Raw genomic sequence first — 27,353 nt, forward strand, 5'->3', positions numbered from 1 at the left:
TTTGAGAAAAGACCTGGTTTGCAGAAGAAAAAAATCATCTTTCATCAGGAAAATGCACCTGCCCACAAAGTTTTTTTTTTTTTTTTTTTTTTTTTCTTTGGCAATGGGAAAATTAAGGGATCTGCACTATGAATTGTTGGAACATCCACCCCATTCTCCAGATTTGGCTCCCTCTGACTTTTATTTCTTCCTTGCTGGTCAGCTTTTTTCTTTGAATCAAGAGGTGGTTGCAGCTGTGGAGGGGTATTTTGATAATGGTGATGGAGCATTGCAGGAATAAATGTATTAGGCTTAAGGGAGATTATGTTGAAAAATAGAAATAATTTTGAAATTATAAAATAGTTTTTTTCATAGTTAGGTGGAGAACTTTTCAGACCACCCTCATATAATTATAATAGCTGCTATTCCAATTCAGCTATATATCCTTATTTATTGACTCATTTATTATTAAAGTCCTTCTTGTTTCACTCCTTTCATATCATTGCAACCAACTTTCAATATTTTTCTCCTTTTTTTTTTTTTTTTTTTTTTTTGTTTTTATCCCTTGTCTTATTTTTTATTTATTTTTTATTTTTTTATACATCCTATGCATTTTTTTTTATAGGATACTTGCATATCCCATCCCATTCTACATTTTTGTCACCTTTCCACCAGTGGTAGAATGGACTGTATTACTGCAAAAAGAAATTACTTTGATGAGATTTGAGATCTGGGAGTGATGGTTTACAGTAGACTGAAGTTTAGAGGGCATTTTCAAGTGTTGCAAAGATTGCACATTGCTGCTATGATACAAAGTACACTGACATGTAAGGATAAGGAGGCAGCTGTGCCACTGTACACCCTCTATCCAAAAAGAAACTGAACTTTTAATGGAAAATTAAACACAGGCCAATTTTAATTATTCAGATCATTTATTTCAATCAATATACACTCTCTCAGCTTCAATACAGCATTTGGCATGGTCAATTAATTCATTAAATGAGTTACTTAAATGTAAAGAGCCAATAGGCTTCATTTCGGCAATATAAACATTATTTAAATTAAGGGGATATTAAATCCCACATTGTTTTAAAACCAAATAAGAAACTCAAAGATTGGAATCAGAATTTCATGCTATAAAAGTATCGGCGATTACTAGTGTGAGCTAATGCAAGTGATCCTAGTACGTAGTACAATACTGGGCAACTCGCAGCAAAGGTGGTAAAGTTCTGATCGCTATTCTTAGGTATTTTCCATAATGTAAAAATACATTTCCTAGGAAATGTATGCTGTTATTACATTATGGTGGGAGGTCACTACCCAGACCAGTTTCAGCCTTTTTTGAGGCTTCATCAGTGAGTAGCTAGACCAAATTAATACCAAAGGGTATAGCGAAGAGAACTTATATACTCTGCTATACGAATTGTCAAACAGGTGCACCCATTAAGTTACTTAAATGTAAAGAGCCAATAGGCTTCATTTCGGCGATATAAAACTCTCTGATTCCAATCTTTAAGTTTCTTATTCAGTTTTAAAACAATGTGGTCATTAAATGAGTTTTTTATATCAGTTTTTGGGATACTGTTGAGGGTCATGGTTACTGCTGCTTGAATGTTTTTAATGGTGTCGTATCGCTTTCCTTTCATCGGTAAATGAAGTCAGGGGAAGAGAAAGAAGTCACAGCATACTAAATCAGGTGAATATGGCAAGTGATCCAACACACAAACTTGATTTTGCTCAAGAACTGTCTCACAATGTTTGAACAATGAGATGGTGCATTATCGTGCAAAAGTGACCAGCTGCCTGCATCACGATATTCATGCCGTACACGATGAATTCTCGCTATCAATCGCTTTGAAACTTCGAGATAAAACTCACAATTGACTGTTTGGCTAGGTGGAATGAATTCTTTGTAGATAATGTCCTTGGAATTGCAGAAACATATCAGCATTGTCTTTACTTTTGACTTCTCAAAGCCACTTGTTTTTGGATGTCCCTCTTCTGGTGGTCTCCACTCAGCACTCTGGTGCCTTGTTTTGGGCTCATATTCAAAACACCAAGTTTTGTCACCAGTAATGAATCGTTTCAAGGAAGTTTGAGTCCTTACGAGTGGTTTTAATGAGGTCCTTGCAATGTTCAATTCGATATATACAATTTTTTGGTCGTCGGTCAACTTGTGGGGAACAAATCACTAATTCAATTTACGAAGGCCCAAACTCTTGGTCAAAATGTTGTACACGGTTGATTTGGAATCCCTAATTCATCTTCGATCAATCTCATGGACAATTTTGGGTTTTCTTTGATGAAATCATGCACTTTTTGGATGTTAACTTTGCTCAGTTCAGTTTTTGGATGGCCCGGCTTTTCGTAGTCCTCAAGTGTCTCACGACCACTTGAAATCGCTTAAAACCACTCGTAAATTTGAGTACGGATTATGCATTCATCACCATATGATTTTTGAAGCATTTCAATAAAGCTTTTACCAAGTTTAACACACAAAAGTCACTTGCAGCTCTCTGTTTGAAACTCATTTTCCTACCGTTCGTCAAAACACTGTCACTCTTGGCACTATAACTCTGCTTCTAATGAAACAAATGTCATAGACACTTGACACAACACTAATGAAGGTTGCTGCTTTTGACAACAAAAATATACAACAGGTGGTGCCACTAGTTTCTTCTCTTTTTGAAAAGTTTGGTTTCTTTTTGGATGGAGGGTGTATAAAGCACTGGTTAGACCTCCTTGGGACTATTGTGTTCAGATTTAGACACCTGTTTTTTAGAGCTATTAGAGAGGGTCTCGAAACAAGTGACCATGACAGTATCAGTGCTCTGGAATGTTGGCTATGGAGAGGAATTAAAGGTGTATAACAGAGTTTGGCAGAGAGGAAGGAAAAGATGTGACGTGATAGAGATGTTTAAATCAGTGAGGGGTTTTATCAAATTAATACAAAGAATTATAAAAAGAGTAGAGGGGAAAGATCAGAGGCCATCTCTGGAAGTTGTGTAAGAGTGTGGTGAATAGGAATATGAGGAATAGAATGTTTACATGGAGAATTATGAATGAATGGAACATAAAACTGGATTATGTTGTTAATGCAGGGAGTGTTAAGGATTTTAAAATTCAGTATGTTAAATTCGTTCAGTTGAATGAATCTCCCATGATAAGTTTGCTGGCTCTGTAGAGAATGTGATAATCATAAATTATTCAGAATGAGTGATTATTAAATTATTTCAAATAATTCATTTTTTCTAATCAGTTGGTCATTGACTGGCTACCCCTTTGGCCTGTCATTTAGTGAGCATTCATCAGATATCAGTAAAAACAATTTGTAGGATAATCCAAATCTTATTCAATTTTCAGATGTTTTTGAATGACCTGACCATTTTGTAACTTAATGAAGTTATTTGTTATTATGAGGTAATGAAATTGTGGTGTGTGTTAGTAATTAGACATACTGACACTTTTTCTTTACTTTCCTCTCATTTTAGTATAATTTTGTGGGACGGATCCTTGGACCAAGAGGTATGACAGCAAAGCAATTGGAGCATGAGACAGGTTGTAAAGTTATGGTTCGTGGGAAAGGTTCTATGAGAGACAAAAAAAAGGTAACTTCAGTTCTTGTGTAAAATGATCAATTTATTTTAATTTACAGAAAATTTATTTTAATTCAAAGCTAACTTTTCTGTAAACGTTGTTATATCGGTACTCTTTAACTATATTTAAATAAAATTAGAGAGTTCTGAAGACTTGAACTAGGTTCAAGTCTTCAGACCTCCCAAAGTATGGGAGGGAAAACTAAATTACAAAAAATACAAAAAAAGCATAAAAGGTTTCACTTGAAATGTATCTGTTTTTTTCTTAGAATAATTAGTGTTACGTAGTATTAATTATACTGATTTTTGTGTTGTAATTATATTTGGTATATTTCATAGCATATCATTTGATTATACTATAAATTAAAGATGTCAAGAAATTATGTTCTTGGTTTAATCCTTTATTCAAGTGTAAGCAAAAAAGTTTGTGCGTGAAGTAATTTCACAACTGGGCTACTTGTATATAGAAGCTAATGACTTCACATCACTTGCTTTAACATCCCATAATGCAAAACACATATCCGTATGGACATGTATAATGCTATGCATTATGGGAACGGTCACTACCCAGACCGGTTTTGACCTTTATTGAGGGCTCATTAGTGGGAGCTGGACCCAGAAGTGATACCAAGGTTGAGGCAATGCAGAAGTCATATTTCCATATACAAGTAGTCAAAAGGTGTCACACCTTATTACTGAAATACTCCAGATTAGAGGATTAAACCAAGCTTATAATTTCTTGGCATCTTAAATCATAGCATATTTTTTGTGAAATATACTACTATCTCACTACTGCATATAATGTTTGGTGAGATTGCACCAACTAATGCCAAAAATCTTTATTTTATTCCTAATATTTCTGGCATTAGTATGCATAGCTCGCCTTTTAGGGCCCAACCAAGAAACTATATTCTTATTTATTCCTTTATCCAAATGTAAGTAAACAAAGTTTGCACTTGAAATATCTTGTATATAGAAGCTGATGACTTCACATCAGTTATCTTAGTGTTATATTCGTATCAGTTATCTTCACATCAGTTATGCTGTGCTTATTGGAAGGGTCACTATCCAGACGGGTTTTGATCTAAAGATCAAATTGAAGTAGTGTTAAAGTAGTGGGGAGGAATACCTCTCCAAAAACTGTGATTAATGATATCACTCTAAATCTCACTGAGTGTGTGACCCTAAAGCAGTGATTCTTAACCTATGGGGGGGGCACAAAATACCTAAGGGGGGAGCACGAAGAAAGTGGAAATCAAAGAAAAACTACTTTATTGAAACAAAAGCATTTAATGAAACTATTTATTGGCACAAAAACATAGAATACACTCTGAAAATAAAATAATAAAATATAAAATCCACTGCATTGAATAAACTAGTTACATTTATGGGAACATATCAGTATTGCAAAATATACTGAACAACTAATTAAAACTAAACAATAGCAATGAATCTAAAAATTAATGGCTTCCTTGGGCCTGTGTTGCAGAGCAAAACTTTCAATATGATGGTGATACATTGGAAATTGACACTCTTAGTTCTCTTTCTATATTTAACTGAGATCTGTATTTTGTTTTTAAGGCAGCCACTGCAGAAAACCCAATTTCACAAAGATAAGATGCTGGGAATGGCAGAAGTGCACGAAGAGCTCTTGACTTTAGTGCAGAAAATTCATCATCAACACCAGCCCAAAATTCAAACAATGATTGAGATGCAAATTGTCTTATGATTTTGCCACTCGACGTGAAGTCTATAAATTGTTCCTCTTCTTCAAATGAGGAAACGTTGAGGGATAATATGAAATGGGTTTCTAACTCACTCATACGTTATCATTATGTTATCGTCTGTTTTAAAATAGTTTCTAAAATTCTTTGTCAACATTGTCATCACTTACGTCCAATTAAAAATTTATCCATTTTTCTACACTAGAAAAGATTGTTTTTATACCATGTATTACAGTCATTGCGAATAGGAGTAAAATAACACCAACCATCGACTTCTCACTGTTGGTCATTGTTGCAGTGTTACTGCTGTCTTGTCATTTCAAGCCTTATTTATACTTGCAGAAACATTTCCAGAACATTTGAGACTTCCCGAGATGAAATCATGAATGTTTCCGAAAGGCCGATGCGATTCATCGGTCTGTGCAGTGATGCCAGATCTATACAATTTTTGAAAGATTTGATGACGTACTTAAATTTGTATGAATATTTAAAAATATAAATTAATTCTTAGTTTTTGTTTTGCTAGCTTTTATGGGTTTTGTCAGTGTCTCAATACAAGAAATGAAAGGGGAGAAAGGTGGGGGGCACTACAAAAACTAATATTAAAAAAATGGGGCACACATGAAAGAAGGTTGAGAAACACTGCCCTAAAGGATCATTACTAAACTCGTCATTTCTGACTTGAATCAGTACAGGACAGAAAACTCCATGACACACAAAAACCTGCTGTCAAGCAGAACCACTCTACTTCCCCAGGAAGCAGGCAAGCCCAAACATGAACATTATTCAATGTCATCAATATGAGCTGGACCCAGAAGAGATACCAAGGTAATGGATAATGCCTCTGGCAAGATGGACTTACCTTTGGTTCTTTATCCCTTTATTGGTTTTTGAAAGAAAAAAAAATATTTAAATTAGGCTTATTTGGTGATTTAGTTTATTCTGTGCCTCGCCAGCTGCATCATTTCAGTCTTATTGCTTCATTTGCTTTTGAGCAATAAGATTATTCTCATAATCTACATAGGATGCAAAGCAGACTCCTTTGTCTAGCTGTATCCCCAATTATTTGGCAAATGGCTGCCAGGGAATGGGGCTCTCAAACATGATAACCTTGCCTTTGGGGTGTGCCCATTTCCTCAGAAAGAAGACAGCAACACTCTTGCCTGCATTGACGTTGATGTGACATCTCTCCTGAACCAGTGCTCTAATTTTGAGATAATGGTCTGCAGCTTTTCGGTTAAAAATCTTGGCTTTAGGGAACATTGGACCAGTATTGCAGTGTCGTCTGCATATAGAGGCACTGGTTTTACCACTACTCCTGAGATGGTGATTGATCTATAATTTTCTACTCCTTTATGCAAAGGAAAAATTTAACCTCCTTTCATCCTAGAGACCTTACTCAGATTTAATAAGGTCTCTAGGATGAAAGGAGGTTAGAGACCTTACTAGAGCTCAGATTTAATGTCTCTAGTAAGGTCTCTAGGATGAAAGGAGGTTAGAGATCTTACTAGAGCTCAGATTTAAGTTAAAACAGTGTAATAAGTGGCATTGACAGTTATTATTCACATTCACATAATATCTGGGCAGATATCTCATCCAAACCCAGAACAGTATTTGCGTTTATATTCTGCAATATCTTGAGTATCTCTGATTCATTAACCTCAGCTCTCATATCAGTTATTTCTACATAAAACATATTGTATATTGTTTAAGGAAATTAACAATTTATTATCCTATATTTCGCTGAAGTCGAACCGGCATCATCAGGGATTAATACACTTGTATTGCACATGCATGCAGACACTCTTCAGTAACAAAGATGAAAAAACCAGAGAGATATAGGAAGACCTACAGGTGGCAACCAATATTAGGCTTGACGTAACCAACATGCTATTATAGGTGAAACCTCTTGCAAGCAATCTGCCCAACAGAGAATAAGCCCTTCTACTTCTAAGAAATAACAAAAAATAATAATCCCGAAAGTGGACAAGGATTATATTAAAAAAGATGACATCCTCTTAAAGACCGATCCACCTACTAAATTATGACCCCATACACAGATTACAACAATCTACCTACTGCTAAAAAATGGTACTTCCTGGCCAGCAGACATAACCAACGAACTAAAATCCCACAATTCCAGACCCCCCATATTTATGGACTTCCAAAAATCCATAAAGAGGATGTGCCTCTACTCCCAGTTGTAGATAGTATAGACTTATCCACCTACATATGAACTCGGGCTATTTTGTTTATCAAGGAAAATTCTACAACAAATCAAAGGTACAGCCATGCCCCCCCCCCACCACCCCAGCTAACTTTTTCATAGAGACATTTGCAAAGAATACCCTAAATTCCTCCCTCCTTCAACCCACTATTTAGTTATGCTATGTGGATGATGTGTTTGCAATTTAGCCACAGGACCAGGGCACCTTACGCACTTTCTTTTCCCATTTGAATAGCCAACATCCAAGGATCCAATTCACGACAGAAATAGAAAGTAACAACAGTCTACCCTTTCTAGACACCCTAGTTACAAGACAACCAAATGGATCTCTGACCTTCACAGTCTACAGAAAACCCACACACATAGATAGATACATCAATCACCAGTCATATCAACCCCCGCCACCCAACAATTTAGGATTATTAAAACCTTAGTGCACTGGGAAAAATTAATTTTCTTAGATAACAGTGCACTCAACACAGAACTCGCCCACATAAAAAACACTTCTTTGGTCAATGGCTACATCTCCCGCCAAATACAAAGAATTTTAACACCACATACCCACACCATCCTTTCCACCTCCCAAATTACAGTAAGTTATCACCAACCCCTATATCTGTGGAGTCTTAGAAAAGTCTTAATATCCCAGCACACATCCAAAAGGATGTGTGCTGGGATATTAAGGCAACTGATATGAAATCATCAACTTCTGTCGAGTAGCCTAGTCATGAAGATACTTCATGTGCTAACTTTGTTTATATTTGGATAAAAGATTAGACAAGAATATAATTTCTTGGAAAGTTTAATTTAACTTGTAACCAAGTGAAAATACTTGCTAGATCGTGCACTTTTTTCTCATGATCACTTGTCTTATTGGTGCCTGCACTAACACTCGTCTCCACATCCAATTCTATAGTAACTCTAGTTTTCATTTTTCACTTCCACAACTCAGTGAAGATTGCTTTCTCAAGGCAACTTTCTTCAGACACCTAACTCTAAATATGTAGGTGCAATCCATCAGCGGCTTATAAGTCCTTTTGTCTATCAAATTCAGTTCATGGTCCACAAACTGCACACATTCTTTCTGCACAACCGATATATAGATGAAATATTAAAATTATTCTTTGCATTTATAGTGAAAAGGATTTATTTCCTAAAATTCTGAAAGTTTTATTTACAAACATCATTATCATTCAAATTAAACTGATTGCAAAGAGTTTTCATAGTATTTTTGGAAGAGTCTCACAAATTTTGAAGGTTTTGTGTTGGGTTAAAGGGGTTCCTCTGGCTGCTAGAAACTTCATGTTTTGCATGAGCAGATTTCTCACATTGGAGGAAATTAGATGCAATTCATATATTCTGATCATTAAATGTCTAGAATACAATTTCTCTGTCTGAAATAGAAGACTACAAGAAAAAGGAATCTTGTATATCAGTGGTTGAGCTTGTAGTTGTTGGAATTATGGTCAAGGAGACAAAGGCCATGAATCCAGGTATTATGTCTGAAAATTGCCTCTGTTCTCCTGGCCAGTTAGCCTGTTTTGCAAGACAAAAGACCTGAGTTTCTGAGAAGAAAAACCTTTTCACAACCTCATATGAGACTGGCCAACTTATCCTTAATTGAAAAATCCCTTGTGAAGAACTTGGCATCCTAGATGGGATTCACATGAATGATGACCCTGAATTGTCATCATTAATGTGATGAATAATTTTAATATGTATATGCAATTCTTATGCGAAATTTATTTTTATGTATAAGTATTTCATCTATATGTGGTTTGATTTTTTATTTTGTTTTATTTTTATTTAATATGCACTTTGTCGTGAGCCTTTGCACTCTATTACATATTAGCTGTGTTTGTTATTCTATGTTTTAATTTTCTTAATAGTAGCATATTGTTGGCCTAAGAGTGATGTAATCATGCACTTTGTAATGTTTTTCTCATTTTTGCTGCATATAATAGTCTGTTTGTGTGTTCATACTGATAATATATTCAAAATGAATTGTGTGTTTATATGAAATGCTTTACTATTTTTGCATAAATGTAATTAATTTATTACTGAAATAAAGAACCAAAAGGCTTCAGTTCAGCGATGTAGAAATTACATAAGCAGAATGGATATTAGATCCAGCATTATTTCAAAGCCGAATGTAGAAACTCTGAAAGGTTTGTAAGGTACCAAGAGCTTGCTTGAATACATTCCTCAGTATCCCCAAGTTGCATTAGTATGGACTACTTAAAAGACATGTGCTGCCCAAGCGTCTTTATATTTGCCTTTTATTAGTCAATTTGGATAATGGTTTTTTGATAATTCATTATGTTTTCATAATATAATAATTCATAATATGCATTAGAATTTATAAGAATTCATAATATGATAATTCGTATTTTTTTGATAATTCATTATGTATTAATTTCATGAGTATTATCCAAATTTGCATCCTACCTGGAAATCAGGATTGATTTCAGAACTTGACCAATCACTTTAAGGCACATTTGAAGTTGGCAAAGCTTACAGATGCGTAGATGACTTCGAGTTTATTCTTAATTTTGTCAGAATTAGCAAAAAAAAAGTCAAATATCTGTTAGTTTGCACATGCACATATGATTAATTTCAATCTAGCAAATCTGCTTTTGAACTAGCTCTGTTGTTCTTGACATGACTTGACCAAACTTAATATTTTGATTAGTAGTGTAGTGCAGATAACGTTATCTAAAGAACTTTAAATACAAATGTATAATGCCCCTTTCATATCTATAATGAATTTGGAAGAGAATATTTATAAAATTGGGGTGCTTACGATCAGAGCTGTGTACTGAGAGGAGACCTCCACATGGCCTTTAAAGGAATGCAGAGAACCCACCAGGGCTTCTGACCTAATGTCCAATCCTCACGTTCTCGTGGTGCACCCTGTTGGGTATCTACCTGGATACTGAACAAACAAGGATGGGCTGGCAATTTGTGATTTAGCCGACCAAATTGTATTCTTATTGGCATAAACCAAAATGCAAAATGATGGTACAACATGACAGAAGTTCATGCCGGCTGGGGCGTCGCCCAGTTAAACAAGGCCCCCTTTTGTTTTCTCCAGGGAACCAGGCAGAACAGCAAAAATTCAGCTACTGGAAAAAATCTGAAAACACACCCCAACTCAACATCACCAGAGTTAAAGATCAGTACTATCAACATAAGTAGCCTGAATGGCAAAGAAATGGAGCTAGCTGAGGAATTAGATAAGTACCAGATCAACATATTAGGGATGACTGAAACAAAAAAGACAAAAACTGGTGAGATCTTTCTAACCAATAAATACAAAATGTTATATTCAGGCAATGATAATCAAGGAAAAGGAGTAATCATAGTATTCAAAATACGAGGCTAAATCTTCTTGAATGGCAGGCAGTCTCAAGTAGAGTGATGTGGGCAAATATGAGAATGGGAAACTGGACAATGAGACTTATTTGTGCCCATGGTCCCACAGAAGGTTCTACTAAGGTAGAAGTGAGGAATTTTGTTACAACATAAAAATGTGCACAAATTCACATGGAGAGAAGAGGCAAGGAATAAGAAAAGTCTCATTGACTATGTTATTGTTGATAGTGATGTTTTCTCTGCAGGACACCAACGTGTACAGAAGATTTGGAATTGGAAGTGATCACTATTTAGTCTTGAGCAGGATAAAATTGAATTTCATATTGAAAAGAATAACATGTAAGAAAGTTTTAAAGCAAATAAAAGTTGGAAAGCTCTCAGATGTGAACTGTAGACTAAAATATACAGATTATTGAGGTAAAAATGAAAGAGTTTGAGAACATGAACCAAGCTTTGGAGATTCAGTGGCAAGCCTTGAAGAAAGCACTGATTGATTCAGCTAGAGAGGCATGTGGTGAAGTTGTCTGCAAGGATAGAAAAATTAGAACTCCATGGTGGATACAAGAAGTTAAAGAGGCAGTGAAGGAAAAGAAGAAAGCATATCAAAAGTTCCTGGCAAATAAATCAGCTTCTGATCTTAGAGAATACAGAGACAAATGCAAGAATGCTAAACAGTGTATAAAACTAGCTAAACAAAAGTCATGGGCAGGCTTTGGCAAGAATATAGAAAATAAATATCAAGAAGGTGGCAAAATATTCTGGAGGTTGTTGAAGAAGCTTAGGAATGGAGGAAAGAGTGCTGTAAAAGGAGTTAGAGATGATAAAGGTGACATTAAAACGGGAGAGAAAGATATCCTTGAAGTATGGAGTAATTACTTTGAAAAACTGCTAAATGAAACAAGCAGTGATGACAGCACAGTGGTAAAAAACACTGACCAGGCATGCAGTCTGGAATACATATCCATACTTGAAGTAGAAAATGCCATCAAAGGCTTGAAATGTGGAAAGGCAGCAGGAGTAGATGATATTCGACCAGAAATGTTGAAGTATGGTGGTATAAGAGTCTTACAGTGGCTGCACTGCATAGTTCAGAAAGCCTGGACAGAGGGACAAATTCCCGATGATTGGAGTAGAGCTCTCATAGTACCCATATATATATATATATATATATATATATATATATATAAAAAAAAAAAACAGCCAATGCCTTTTTTATTCCCGTATACGGGAGTAGGCGAGGCCATTTAGCCCTATATAACTTTTGGAGACTGAGTGGGCAGTTCAATCTCCACTGGTACCCAATCATCAGAAACAGATGGCCCAAGGCTATCACTAATTAAGCGGTACGCAGTGAAGAGAGACGGCTCAAATGTGCCGCCATCTCGTGGTCCCTAACCCTAACACAATATATTTAATGTCTGAAATAATGTGGGTTCTACCGTCGATTTTCTTGAGTTTACAGGACAAAAAACCCGAGTTTCCAGGAGGAAAAACCTGCTTGCCCGTGCCAGAGATCGACTAACTCGGGAACCAGTCGAAAAAAGGCTTAGAAAAATTTCCTCTAGTCGCCGACTAGACTCGAAACCAAGTCTTCCTTCGTGCGGCCAAGCGCGGCGGTGTGCAAACGCCACATCCGCTGAGCTACACAGGCTCCCCATATATAAAAAGGGAAATAAAACTGAATGTGAGAATTACAGAGGTATTTCCCTAGTGAGTGTTCCTGGTAAGATTTATACAAGTATACTTGAGAAATGGTTGGGAAGAATTGTAGAAGAAAAGCTTAGTGAAGAACAAGCTGGATTCAGGTCAAATAGAGGCTGTCAGGATCAGAACTTCACTTTACAACAAATAGTGGAGAAATCACGGGAATATAACAAAGATCTGTATTTAAGTTTTGTCGATTTGGAAAAGGCATATGACAGGGTTCCAAGGGAGAAGCTATTCAATAAACTACAGTTATATGGTGCCAATGGGGCATTATATCAAGCAATACTTAGTCCTTATTTCAGTTGCAAGTCAGCAGTTAGAATTGAAGGAAGTACAGGAAGATGGTTTAATGTTAAATCTGGTGTGAGACAAGGCTATACATTATCCCCTCTGTTATTCATTATATATATGGATCACATTATGAAGGAAAGTGGTATTAAACATGATATCATAATTGGAGAGGTTAATGTCAGCTCTTTGCTTTATGCAGATGATGTTATACTTCTAAATAAATCTGCTACAAGTCTGCAAGTTTCTCTGACTAAATTGAATAGCTGTTGTAATAGATATGGTATGAAGGTCAGCAATAAAAAGACAAAGACAATGAAAATAGGCAGAATCGTTGAAAATGTCAACTGCGTTGTGAATGGAGAACCAGTGGAACAAGTAAAACATTAGGCACGATTTTTAGTGAATTTTTATATGGCACGATTTTTCGTAAATTAAATATAGAAATAGACAACAGAATCAACAAAGCAGGTATGGTAGGAAGTCAATTGAATATTCATATGGAATAAGAGAGAAATTAGTCGGAACACTAAATTAGCTATATTCAAGACAGTGTTCAAACCAGTTTTAACTTATGGATCTGAGAGCTGGGTCAGAAATAAAACACTTGTCCAAAGACTAGAGACTACAGATATGAGAGTCCTGAGAAAGATTAGAGGCATGAACAGATGGCATCAATTGCAATATCATATTAAAAACGAGGATATTAGGAAAGAACTTGACATTGCCTGCATCCAGGAATGCGTTAGCAGAGCTAATCTCAGGTGGTATGGTCACTTAAACATAATGGGCGAGGAAAGATTAGCAAAACAAGTGTTCTCTGCCAGGTTGGCAGGAAAACGACCCAGAGGAAGACCAAGATATAGCTGGATTGATACAGTATAAAGTGCCTTAGACGATAGAAATATAAGATCTGATGATGTTGAAGTCTTGACAAGTCACAGACTGATTTGGATGAAAATTGTAGATAGGAAGTTAGTAATGATGTAAATTTTTCATATAGTACTATCATATACTGTACACCTCTTGATGGTACATGGCAGGAATTTGATGATGATATTTATAAAATCCAAACAGAATCTTATGCAAAAAAGGTCAAATCTTAAGATGGTTTTCTGCACTTGAGATGTCTGTAGATGGTTAACTTGTTCCATTTTATACTCAGTTTTGATGTAGATAGAAAATAACCTACATGACCATCCTTTTGATTCAGCTGACAGATTACATTCTGAAGTGGCACAGCACATATATGCTTCAAAATTAGCACCTTCAAATATTTCTAAGTTAGAAATAAGAGCTCTGCATTCATTAAAAATAGGCAGTGACTACTTCACAGTGGTCATGGATTCAATGGAATATAATCAATAAATAAAATAATTTCTGACAGATCATTCTACATAAGTCAGACACCTCACAATACCACAAATGTATAAACTAAATCAGCAGCCTGACTGACAAGGCTGATCCAAAGAATTAGCCTTTCCTGGCAACCATTAAAAATTTCAGGATTTTTCATTCTAGATTACCACTATATGGATTTCCAAAATGATGTAAAAAGCATACAAAATACTTATAGCAGAGTAACTGATTGCCCCATTTATAAGCTGTCAAACTTTTCATTATTTCTTATGTCAGACTTCTATCTTTTAAGTTCTTATATGAAGGTAAACTTAGCAGTATTTTGCTCTCCACTGATATACCCCTTGAGTCAACACGGGAAAAGTCTTAGAATGTAACTGAAGAGTTACAACTTAGTTGTTAACTTATTAATCGATTTGATTTTACACTGCACTTTTACTTTTCGTAGAACATTTTGTACAAGCAGACAAAGGTTATTTCATTGGTTATATCTTGTCATCACAATTATCTAATAATTTCATTTAACACTTGGAAGAATAACTTTCTCCTAACCATTCCACTTGATTTTACTATGTTGATGATACTGATGCTATTTGGCTGTATTCTAGCAAAAAATACTTATTTTGAGTCCAAATTAACAATCTTTTCCCATGAATAAATAAGTTAGATAAAGAAAATAATGGAGTCCTTCCTTTCCTTGATACACAGTAAAGAGGAAAGTTGATGGTTTTCTGTTTATGAGAAGCCCAAATTTGCTAGAAGATACATTCTTCAGGATTCAATGCATACCCTTCACAAATATTTAAAACTATAAGCTTCTCTAGTGAAGTATTCTCTCAGTCAGGAATTACAACCTGTTAAAGATAACATGATACTCAGTGATTACTTCTCACTAGAATTTACAACATAATTTGGATTATTATTCTCTTACCAGTAGCATATTAGATATCAAGAGATTATCCATTATTTAAATTAAAGATTCGAAGAAATTATATTTGTAGTTTCATCCTTTACTCAAATGTAAGCAAACAAAGTTTGCACATGAAGTATCTTCATGACTGGGTTACTTATATATATAGAGAGAGAATAATAACTTCATATCAGTTGCCTTAGTATCCAATAATGCTATGCATTATGGGGAGAGCCACTATCCAGACTGGTTTCGAACTTTATTGAGGTATCATCAATGGGAGCCAGAACCAGAAGGGATACCAAGTTAGAGGTAATGCAGAAGTCATATTTCTCATATACAGGTAGTGAAAAGGTGTATTATCTTATTATTTTTCCTTTCAACATCTATTTCTGATCCAGAGTAATTTAATAATCAGTTGATACATCTTTTCACTACTTGTATATCGGAAATATGACTTATGCATTACTTCAACGCCGTGCTTAATGGTCGAAGCTGTATAACTGAGAGGAGACCTCCATATAGCCTTTAAAGGAATATGGAGAACCGACCAGGACTTCTGACCTAATGTCCAATCCTCACCTTCTCGTGGTGCACCTTGTCAGGTATCTACCTGCATACTGAACAAACGAGGATGGGCTAACAATTTGGGATTTAGCCGACCAAATTGTATTCTTATTGTATTCACGGGTGTGCTTAAGGGTCAAAGCTGTATAACTGAGAGGAGACCTCCACATAGCCTTTAAAGGAATGCGGAGAACCGACCAGGGCTTCTCCCCTAATGTCCAATCCTCACCTTCTCGTGGTGCACCCTGTTGGGTATCTACTTTGATACTGAACGAACGAGGATGGGCTGGCAATTTGGGATTTAGCCGACCAAATTGTATTCTTATTGGTTAAACCAAAATAAAAAATGATGGTACAACATGACAAAATTTCATGCTGGCTGGGGCGTCGCCCAGTTAAACAAGGTCCCCGTTGTTTTCGCCAGGGAACCAGGGCGAACAGCGAAAAGTCAGCTACTGGAACAAATCTGAAAACAAACCCCAACTCAACATCACCAGAGTTAAAGATCGGTACTATCAACGTAAGAAGCCTGAATGGCAAAGAAATGGAGCTAGCTGAGGAATTAGATAAGTACCAGATCGACATAATAGGGGTGACTGAAACAAAAAAGACCAAAACTGGTGAGATCTTTCTGAGCAATAAATACAAAATGTTATATTCAGGCAATAACAATCAAGGAAAAGAAGGAGTAGCCATAGTATTCAACACAAAATACGAGGCTAATCTTCTTGAATGGCAGTCAGTCTCAAGTAGAGTAATGTGGGCAAATATGAGAATGGGGAACTGGACAATGAGACTGATTTGTGCCTATGGTCCCACAGAAGGTTCTACTAAGGTAGAAGTGGAGGAATTTTTTGAGGCTTAGAAAAAGCAACTGACACAATGAAAAAGGAAAAGTTGGTCCTTGTTGGGGATCTAAATAGTAGAGTAGGAAATGATTGTGAGACATACAAAAATATTTTGGGAAAATTTGGAGAAAAGAGCAAAGCTAATAATAATGGCAAATATCTGTTGGATTTCTGCTCAGGACATGGACTGGTTATTACTAACACCATGTTCCAACATAAAAATGTGCACAAATTCACATGGAGAGAAGAGGCTAGGAATAAGAAAAGTCTCATTGACTATGTTATTGTTGATAGTGATGTTTTCTCCCTGGTGCAGGACACCAGAGTGTACAGAGGATTTGAAATTGGAAGTGATCACTATGTAGTCTTGAGCAGGATAAAATTGAATTTCATATTGAAAAGAATAACATGTAAGAAAGTTTTAAAGCGAATAAAAGTTGAGCAGCTCTCAGATGTAAACTGTAGACTAAAATACAAAAATATTATTGAAAAGAAAATGAAAGAGTTTGAGAACAGGAATCAAACCTTGGAGATTCAGTGGCAAACTCTGAAGGAAACATTGATTGATTCTGCCAGAGAGGCATGTGGTGAGGTTGTGTGCAAAGATAAAAAAATCAGAACTCCCTGGTGGACACAGGAAGTTAAAGAGGCAGTGAAGGAAAAGAAGAAAGCATATCAAAAGTTCCTGGCAAATAAGTCAGCTTTTACTCTTACAGAATACAGAGACAAATGTAAGAAAGCTAAACAGTGTGTAAAACTAGCTAAACAAAAGTCATGGGAGGGCTTTGGCAAGAATATAGAAAATAAATATCAAGAAGGTGGCAAAATATTCTGGAGGTTGTTGAAGAAGCTTAGGAATGGAGGAAAGAGTGCTGTAAAAGGAATTAGAGATGATAAAGGTGAAATGAAAACAGGAGAAAAAGATATCCTTGAAGTATGGAGTAATTACTTTGAAAAACTGCTAAATGAAACAAGCAGTGATGACAGCACAGTGATAAAAAACACTGACCAGGCATGCAGTCAGGAATTCATATCCATACTTGAAGTAGAAAAAGCCATCAAAGGCTTGAAATGTGGAAAGGCAGCAGGAGTAGATGATATTCGACCAGAAATGCTGAAGTATGGTGGAATAAGAGTCTTACAGTGGCTGCACTGCATAGTTCAGAAAGCCTGGACAGAGGGACGAATTCCCGATGATTGGAGTAGAGCTCTCATAGTACCCATATATAAAAAGGGAAATAAAACTGAATGTGAGAATTACAGAGGTATTTCCCTACTGAGTGTTCCTGGCAAGATCTATGCAAGTATACTTGAGAAACGGTTGAGAAGAATTGTGGAAGAAAAGCTTGGTGAAGAACAAGCTGGATTCAGGCCAAATAGAGGCTGTCAGGATCAGATCTTCACTTTACTACAAGTAGTCGAGAAAGCATGGGAATATAACAAAGATCTGTATTTAAGTTTTGTCGATTTGGAAAAGGCATATGACAAGGTGCCAAGAGAGAAGCTATTCAATACGCTGCAGTTATATGGTGTCAATGGGGCATTATATCAAGCAATACTTAGTCTTTATTTGAGTTGTAAGTCAGCAGTTAGAATTGAAGGAATTACAGGAAGATGGTTTAATGTTAAATCTGGTGTGAGACAAGGATGTACATTATCCCCTCTGTTATTCATTATCTATATGGATCACATTATGAAGGAATGTGGTATTAAACCTGATATCAAAATTGGAGATGTTAATGTGAAGCTCTTTGCTTTATGCGGATGATGTTATACTTCTAAATAAATCCGCTACAAGTCTGCAAGATTCTCTGACTAAATTGAATAGCTGTTGTAATAGATATGGTATGAAGGTCAGCAATAAAAAGACAAAGACAATGAAAATAGGCAGAATCATTGAAAATATCAACTGTGTTGTGAATGGAGAACCTGTGGAACAAGTAAAACATTTCAGCTACTTAGGCACAATTTTTACTGAAGATGGTAAACTAAATATAGAAATAGACAACAGAATCAGCAAAGCTGGTATCGTGGGAAGTCAATTGAATAAATTCATATGGAATAAGAAAGAAATTAGTCGGAACACTAAATTAGCTGTATACAAGACAGTGTTCAAACCAGTTTTAACTTATGGATCTGAGAGCTGGGTCAGAAGTAAAACACTTGACCAAAGACTAGAGACCGCAGATATGAGAGTCCTGAGAAAGATTAGAGGCGTGAACAGATGGCATCAATGGCAATATCATATTAAAAATGAGGATATTAGGAAAGAACTTGACATTGTCAGCATCCAGGAATGCGTTAGCAGAGCTAATCTCAGATGGTATGGTCACTTAAATAGAATGGGAGAGGAAAGATTAGCAAAACAAGTGTTCTCTGCCAGGTTGGCAGGAAAACGACCCAGAGGAAGACCAAGATATAGGTGGATTGATACAGTACAAAGTGCCTTAGACGATAGAAATATAAGATCTGATAATGTTGGAGTCTTGACAAGTAACAGACTGATTTGGAGGAAAATTGTAGATAGGAAGTTAGTAATGATGTAATTTTTTCATGTAGTACTGTCATATCCTGTACACCCCTTGAGGGTACATGGCAGGAATTTGATGATGATGATGATGAATTGTATTCTTATTGGCTTAAACCAAAATAAAAAATGATGGTACAACATGACAGAATTTCATGCCGGCTGGGGCATTGCCCGGTTAAACAAGGTCTCTGTTGTTTTCGCCAGGGAACCAGGGCAAACAGCAAAAAGTCAGCTACTGGAACAAATCCTAAAACACACCTCAACTCAACATCACCAGAGTTCAAGATTGGTACTATCAACATAAGAAGCCTGAATGGCAAAGAAATGCAGCTAGCTGAGGAATTGGATAAATACTAGATCGACATAATAGGGGTGACTGAAACGAACAAAAAAAAAAAAAAAAACTGGTGAGATCTTCCTGACCAATAAATACAAAATGTTATATTCAGGCAATGACAATCAAGGAAAAGGAGTAATCATAGTATTCAACAAAATACGATGCTAATCTTCTTGAATGGCAGGCAGTCTCAAGTAGAGTGATGTGGGCAAATATCAGAATGGGAACTGGACAATGAGACTTATTTGTACCTATGACCCACAGAAGGTTCTACTAAGGTAGAAGTGGAGGAATTTTTTGAGGTTTCAAGGAAAGCAACTGACACAATGAAAAAGGAAAAAGTTGGTCCTTGTTGTTCATCTAAATAGCAGGGTAGGAACGATTTTCAGACATACAAAAATATTTTGGGAAAATTTGGAGAAAAGAGCAAAGTTAATAATAATGGCAAATATCTGTTGGATTTCTGCTCAGGACATGGACTGGTTATTACTAACAAAATGTTCCAACATAAAAATGTGCACAAATTCACATGGAGAGAAGAGGCAAGAAATAAGAAAAGTCTCATTGACTGTGTTATTGTGGATTGTGATGTTTTCTCCCTGGTGCAGGACACCAGAGTGTACAGAGGGTTTGAAATTGAAAGTGATCACCATTTAGTCTTGAGCTGAATAAAATTGAATTTCATATTGAAAAGAAGAAGAACATATAAGAAAGTTTTAAAGCGAATAAAAGTTGAGCAGTTCTCAGATATGAACTGTAGACTAAAATAAACCAACATTATTCACGAAAAAAATGAAAATTTGAGAACAGGAACCAAACTTTGGAGATTCAGTGGCAAGCCTTGAAGAAAACACTGATTCAGCCAGAGAGGTATGTGGCGAGGTGGTCTGCAAGGATAGAAAAATGAGAACTCCATAGTGGACACAGGAAGTTAAAGATGCAGTGAAGGAAAAGAAGAAAGCACATCAAAAGTTCCTGGCAAATAAGTCAGCTTGGGCTCTTAGAGAATACAGAGACAAATTGTAAGAAAGCTAACCACCGTGTAAAACTAGCTAAACAAAAGTCATATGAAGACTTTTGTAAGAAATAGAACATAAATATCAAGATGGCGGCAAGATATTCTGGAGAAAGAGGAAAAGTGCTGTAAAAGGAATTGGAGATGATAAAGGTGACATGAAAATGGGAGAAAAAGATATCCTTGAAGTATGGAGTAATTTCTCTGAAAAATTGCTAAATGAAACAAGCAGTGATAGCATAGTAGTATAAAACACTCAACAGGGATGCAGTCAGGAATACATATCCATACTTGAAGTAAAAAAACCCATCAAGTGCCTGAAATGTGAAAAGGCAGCAGGAACAGATGATATTCGACCAGAAATTCTCAAGTATGGAGGTATAAAAGTCTTATAGTGGTTGCACTGCGTAGTTCAGAAGACCTGGGCAGAGGGACAAATTCTGGATGATTGGAGTAGAGCTCTCATAGTACCCATATATAAAAAGGGAAATAAAACTGAAAGTGAGAATTACAGAGGTATTTCCCTACTGAGTGTTTCTGGTAAGATTTATGCAAGGTTGAGAATAATTGTGGAAGAAAAGCTTGATGAAGAACCAACTGGATATAGGCCAAATAGAGGCTGTCAGGATCAGATCTCTTTATGACAAATAGTTGAAAAATCATGGGAATATAACAAAGATCTGTATTTAAGTTTTGTAGATCTGGAAAAGACATATGACAAGGTGCCAAGAGAGAAGTTATTCTAAATGCTTCAGTTGTATAGTGTCAATGGGGCATTATATCAAGCAATACTTAGTCTTTATTTGAGTAATAAGTCAGCATTTAGAATCGAAGGAAATACAGGAAGATGGTTTAATGTTAAATCTGGTGTCAGACAAGAATGTACATATTCCCTTTCTTATTCATCATCTATATGGATCACATTATGAAGGAAAGTGGTATTAAACCTGATATCCAAATTGGAGATATTAATCTCAGCTCTTTGCTTTATACAGATGATGTTATACTTCTAAATGAATTTGCTAGAAGTCCGCAAGATTCCCTGACTAAATTGAATAGCTTTTGTAATAGATATAGTATGAAGTTCAGCAATACCAAGGCAATGAAAATAGTCAGATGCATTGAAAATATCAACTGCATTGTGAATGGAGAATCTATAGAACAAGTAAAACATTTCAGCTACTAAGCTCAATTTTTAGTGAAGATGGTAAATTAAATATGGAAATTGACAACAGAATCAACAAAGCTGATATGGTAGGAAGTCAATTGAATAAATTTATATGCAATAAGAGAGAAATTAGTCAAAACACTAAATTAGCTGTATACAAGACAGTGTTCAAACCAATTTTAACTTATATATCTGAGAGCTGGATCAGAAGTAAAACACTTGACCAAAGTCTAGAGACTGCAAATATGAGCGTCCTGAGAAATATTAGGGCATGAACAGATGGCATCAATCAATAGCAATATCATATTAAAAACGAGGATATTGGGAAAGAACTTGACATTATCAGCATCCAGGAATGCATTAGCAGAGCTAATCTCAGGTGGTGTGGTCACTTAAACAGAATGGTAAAGGAAAGATTAGCAAAACAGTGTTCTTACCAGGTTGGCTGGAAAAAGATCCAGAGGAAGACCAAGATACAGGTGGATTGATAATATTGATGATAGTAAAAGGTGACTTAGAAGACAGAAATATAATATCTGATAATGTTGAAGTCTTGACAGGTAACAGACTGATTTCGAGGAAAATTGTAGATAGGAAGTTAGTAATGATGTTAGTTCATGTACCACTATCATCTCCTGTATATCTCTTGAGGGTAAAGTCCAACCACAGAAGCGAGAGCTTTTGTTTGCAGAATGCCAAGAAGAGTGAATTCATGTTGAAGGGGAGAAAGAAATAAGGTGATATACGAATTGGTCACCAGCACGCGAAATTCAGTGCTTATACGTAAAATTTTCCAACTGTTATACAAGCAAAATAGTTACTACTTTAAAAACAACCATGATCTTAAAAGAGAAGTTAATTTTCCAACGTGTAATAATAAACACTCATCCCATAATACAGATTGATTACCCTATTATCAGAATGGATTCTTCTTCCTTTGACATGTGCGCAAGTGTTGAAGGGTCTCGTATCTGTGGGCGTACTATACAAGACAGTTATTTGATGATGATGATATGATCATCATCAAACATTGAAGTAATGAATTTTAATCCATTACTTCAATGTTGGTATAACTTCTGAGTCTGGCTCCCACTGTAAGACCTCAAAAAAGGTTGAAACCAGTCTTGGTAGCAGCCTTTCCCATAATGCATAGCATTACGGGATGCTGAAGCAATTGATATGAAGTCATTATCCTCTATATACAAATAGCCTAGTTGCAAAGATACTTCATGGGCAAAAATTGCTTAAACTTGGATAAAGGATTAAAGAATATAAGGATCAAGAATATAATTTCTTGGGTTCTTTTCATTTATAGTTATAACCAAGTGAGAAAGGAAAAAAAAAACTTGTAACCTTCTATATCTGATCCAGAGTTATTTAATAGTGAATGATTTCTGCATTACTTCAACCTTGGTATCTCTTCTGGGTCTTGCTCCCACTGCTTATGTTTCACAAGCTTTGGGCTTGCTTACATCCTGGAGAGTAAAGGTGGTAGTCTTTTGCGTGTCACTGAGTGGAGACACTGAAGGTCACTCAGTGAGATTTAGGATGATCTTGTAGATCACTCAGTGTTTTTTGGAGAGGTATTCCTGCACTTCAACATATCTCAATAAAGGTCAAAACTGATCTGGGTAGCAGCTCTTCCCATAATGCATAGCATTACACACACCTGAAAGGATGTGTTCTGTGTATTATGGGATATTAAGGCAGTTGATGTGAAGTCATTAGCCTCTATTTACAAATATCCCAGGTGCATAAGCAAAGTTGTTTGCTTACACTTGGATAAAGGATTAAACCAAGAATATAATTTCTTGGCATGTTTAATTTATAGTATAATCGAGCGAAAAAACTTTCAACATTAATACCCATTTAATTTAGCAAAGGCATCTTGATGATCATGAAATTTTGATATCCAATGTACAATCCTGCAAATACTATTGCTTTTGTCTTGCCCTCTGTTAAAGATACTTTCTATCTTAGTTTAATAGATTCCTTGTTCTTGCAGTCTCTCATATTTCAGACAGATGGTCAATACCTATAGATACCTTTTGTCCCATAGTGTAGATATCTGGTAATCAAAACTTATGGATTACTTTTTTTTTCCTTCCAATCTGAAAAATCTGGTCTTGCAGAACATAGTTTCTCATCTTCACAGGATCCATTGGAATGACATGATTTTTTTACACAAGTTCTTTCAAACTTGAGACAGCAGAGAATATTGTGAAGCCCTTTGCAGTCAGTGTAATTTGAATCATGGCAATTGTTCAAAAATCAAAATTTGAGGAAATTATTGTATCTGAATTCTTTTAATGTGATTCATAATTTTAATAATATTTATATGCAGTTTTTATGGAAAGCCTGTGTAGCTCAGAAGTGGGATGTGCATCCACAACTCTAGGCCTCCTGAAGAAAGACTCAAGTTCAATTCTAGTCACAGACTAGAGGATCTTCTAAGCTTTTCTTTGGCTGGTTTCCAACTTAGTCAATCTTTGACATGAACAAATTGGTTTTTTGTTCCATAAAATCAACTCTAGAACTCGCACTATTTTTACACTGTTTTAGATAATCGTGTTAAGGATCATGAGATGGCAGCACTTTTTCCTCACCTCTCTTCACTGGTTAGCATTTATAATTAGTGATAATGTAGAGCCAGTTAAACTGACCCCTTACTCTCCAAAAGTTACAGTACTAAAGTGGCCTCAGCTACTCCATATAGAAGAATAACAGGCATTATTAATTGTAATAATGCCTGTTATTTACATGACATATAAAATATAATATTTACATGACAATTGTAAAAAAAAAAAAAAAAAAAAAAAAAAAAAAAAAAAAAAAGTTTACTTTTTTTTTTACAATTGTCATGTAAATATTATATTTTTATGTACATATATTTTCATCTATACATTTTATTTACACATATACTTACGTAATGGGCCTTTGTATTTCATTACATGTTCCAAATACTATTGCTGTTGTGAGAGCAGTAGAAAGAATTCACTTTATAATGTTCCTAAGATCCAAAAAAATCCTAAGGAATTTTTTAGCTGGGTGTCCAGTAGGAAGAGAAATGATTGTGGAACAGTGACATTGCAGGATGAAAATGGGAATAGAGTGACTGATGCAGAGGAAGATGTTGAAAGTTTATTTTCCACTTGGTTAGAGTATAATAAATTTAGTTTAATCCTTTATCCAAGTGTGAGCAAACAAAGTTTGCGCCTGAAAGTATCTTCAGGACTGGGTTAAGGTGGTACACACCTTCAGGCGCAAACTTTGTTTGCTCACACTTGGATAAAGGATTAAACTAAATTTATGATGCAGAGGACATAATGGGTTCTTCAATGAGCACTTTATTCGAGTATTTCATCCTGGAGAAGTATGTTTTAATTCTAAAGGGATAGGGCAGGTTCAAGGTTTAGAGGTGCAAGAGGAGAGTGTGTTCCAAATACTGAGTACCCTGGATGTCAGTAAAGCTGCAGGACTGGATGGTATTTCACCACCGGTTTCGAGAGAATGTGTTCTAAAGAACTGACAGCTTCGTTGATCTGGCTTTTCAATGAAAGTCTGGCTACAGGAAAGGTACCCAAGGAATGGAAGGAAGGTAAGAAAGTGCCGCTGCATAAGGGCGGTAGCAGACCGGAAGTGTCTAATTGTAGGCCAGTTTGTGTGTCATCAGTAGCTGTTAACGTCTTGGAGAAATTAGTTGAGGGACTATATACAGCGTTGGGCAGATGAAGGTAATGTTATCTGTGAGAATCAACATGGATTTGTTAAGGGTGGTCTTGCTTTAGTAACATGATTACCTTTTATAATAAAGTGACAAGAACAGTTGATGAGGGAAAGGCATATCTGCCATATTTTTGGATTTTGCAAAGGTGTTTGACAGCATGCCACATGATAAGCTAATATTTAAGTTGCAGCATATCGGTTTAAATATCAGGTTAGTCAAATGGATTCAGGATTGGCTGTCTGATACAGAGAGTTGTGTATCATGGGGCAATATTATCAAGGAAGCAGAAGGTTACAAGTGGGGTTCCACAGGGCTCAGTACTGGGACCTATTTTTTCAACCTTTATATCAATGACATTGTCAATAGATTGCAAGGGGATATTCAGTTGTTTACGGATGATGGGAAGGGTTATCAGTAATAATGCAGATGTTGTTGCAGCCCTGCAAGAGAATTTGAATAAACTAGACAGGTGGGTAAATGAATGGAGGGTGTCGATTTATTGCAGCAAAATGTAAGGTCTTGAAGTTTGGGGTCCATTGATGGGAGGATGCATACTCGATTGTAGGAGCTGTACTGGGGCAAGTAGGGGAGACAAAAGATCTGGGGGGGGGTGATTGATGGAAAACTTAAATTCAGGGAACATATTGCTAAGGTGTTGAAGGTAACCCAGAGGATTGCTGCAATACTGAGAAGGATGCTGACCTGCAGAGATGATTTATCATTCCATTGTAATAAGACCCTGATCAGACCACACTTTAGACTATTGTTCTCAAATTTGGTCTCTGGGATTTGAAGGGGATAAATTAACTGTGGAAAGGGTATACAGAGGCGGATAACAAAGATGGTTTCAGGACTGTACAATGTCAGTTATGGAGATCGACTGAGGGGATGTGGACTGCAGAGTTTGGTAGATAGAAGAAGGATAGGTGATATGATCGACACTTTTAAACTGTTGAGAGGCAGTTACAGGGTAGACATTGGGGAGTTATTTTGCTTGGTGGAACTGCAGGAAGGAGTGATGACAAAGGGCCATCCCTGGAAGTTATGAAAGGAAGCTGTGAGCAAGAGGGTGAGGCGTGGTTTCTTTGCATGTTGAACCATGGAATGCCTGATGGAGTGGTGAGAGCAAGAACTGTCAATGATTTCAAGAAGTTGTATGATAGACTTTTCTATTGTGTTTTCTAGGAAGGACCTCCCATGATGAGTCTTTAGACCATGGAGGCCGAAATAATAATAATAATGTTGGCTTTTTTTTTTTTTCATTCTTGTTTCATTGTAGAGTTGGTTTGTTTTGTGTTCACTGTGATATGATGAGATCCTCTTCACAAAACGTGTTTTTATATTAAATTAGTTTTTTTTTTTCTTTTCATATGTAGTTATCTCATTATGTCTGAGATATCCAGCAGAGGTGGTGTTTACCCATTTAAGAAATGAATTATGCACTCATTGTTTTAGAAAGGTCAGATTAAGTTTTACAAGGAATCCAGGTTTGAGTGGTGTTTTACATTTGTTGGCTAATGAATTTGTAAGGTGCTGTTTTTTGTTTTGTAGGTATATGTTAAAGTTGGGTGGAATAGTGATTTAGCATAACTCATTTGTTGTTTCATAATGTTTGTGTTATCATATAACGGTGTACTGTTATATTAGTGTTTGCCACAAGTTGTGAATTTATAGAAATGCTTACCGTAATTTTATTTTCCATGTATTTTTAATGATGGGAGAAATACTGTGTTTTTATACAGTATTTTGCCCATTATTTTATGAAGAATTATAAACTAGTAATGGAAAATAGGCAACTGTATACCATCTAAACTGCAGACATATATAAAACTTTAATAATTCTTGAACATTATTGTGTGTGTATTTCAGTTTAAAAAAAAAAACAATTTTTTTTATTTATGCAAGCAGCAATTTGAAATCCTGTGAGTAATTTCAGTCTTTTACATTTTTCATAAATATCTAATAAAATAAGAGTGTAGAAGTGTCAATTTTTATA

At 35.8% G+C, this 27,353-nt stretch overlaps 1 protein-coding gene across 1 annotated transcript in view; it reads left to right on the forward strand.

The window, feature by feature from the left end:
* how (protein held out wings) overlaps positions 1-27,353 on the forward strand; it is a 208,414-nt gene that overhangs the window by 105,437 nt on the left and 75,624 nt on the right. Inside the window, exon 3 of the mRNA XM_090396334.1 lies at positions 3,471-3,587. Within this exon, the coding sequence (XP_090252460.1) occupies positions 3,471-3,587 (117 nt within the window). The remainder of the gene's footprint in view (positions 1-3,470; positions 3,588-27,353) is intronic.

This window comes from Typopeltis vanoorti, chromosome 8 (assembly GCF_054136105.1).
Source record: "Typopeltis vanoorti isolate ZY-2024b chromosome 8, IOZ_Tvanoo_1.0, whole genome shotgun sequence".
In the NCBI taxonomy this organism is placed as follows: Eukaryota; Metazoa; Arthropoda; class Arachnida; order Uropygi; family Thelyphonidae; genus Typopeltis; species Typopeltis vanoorti.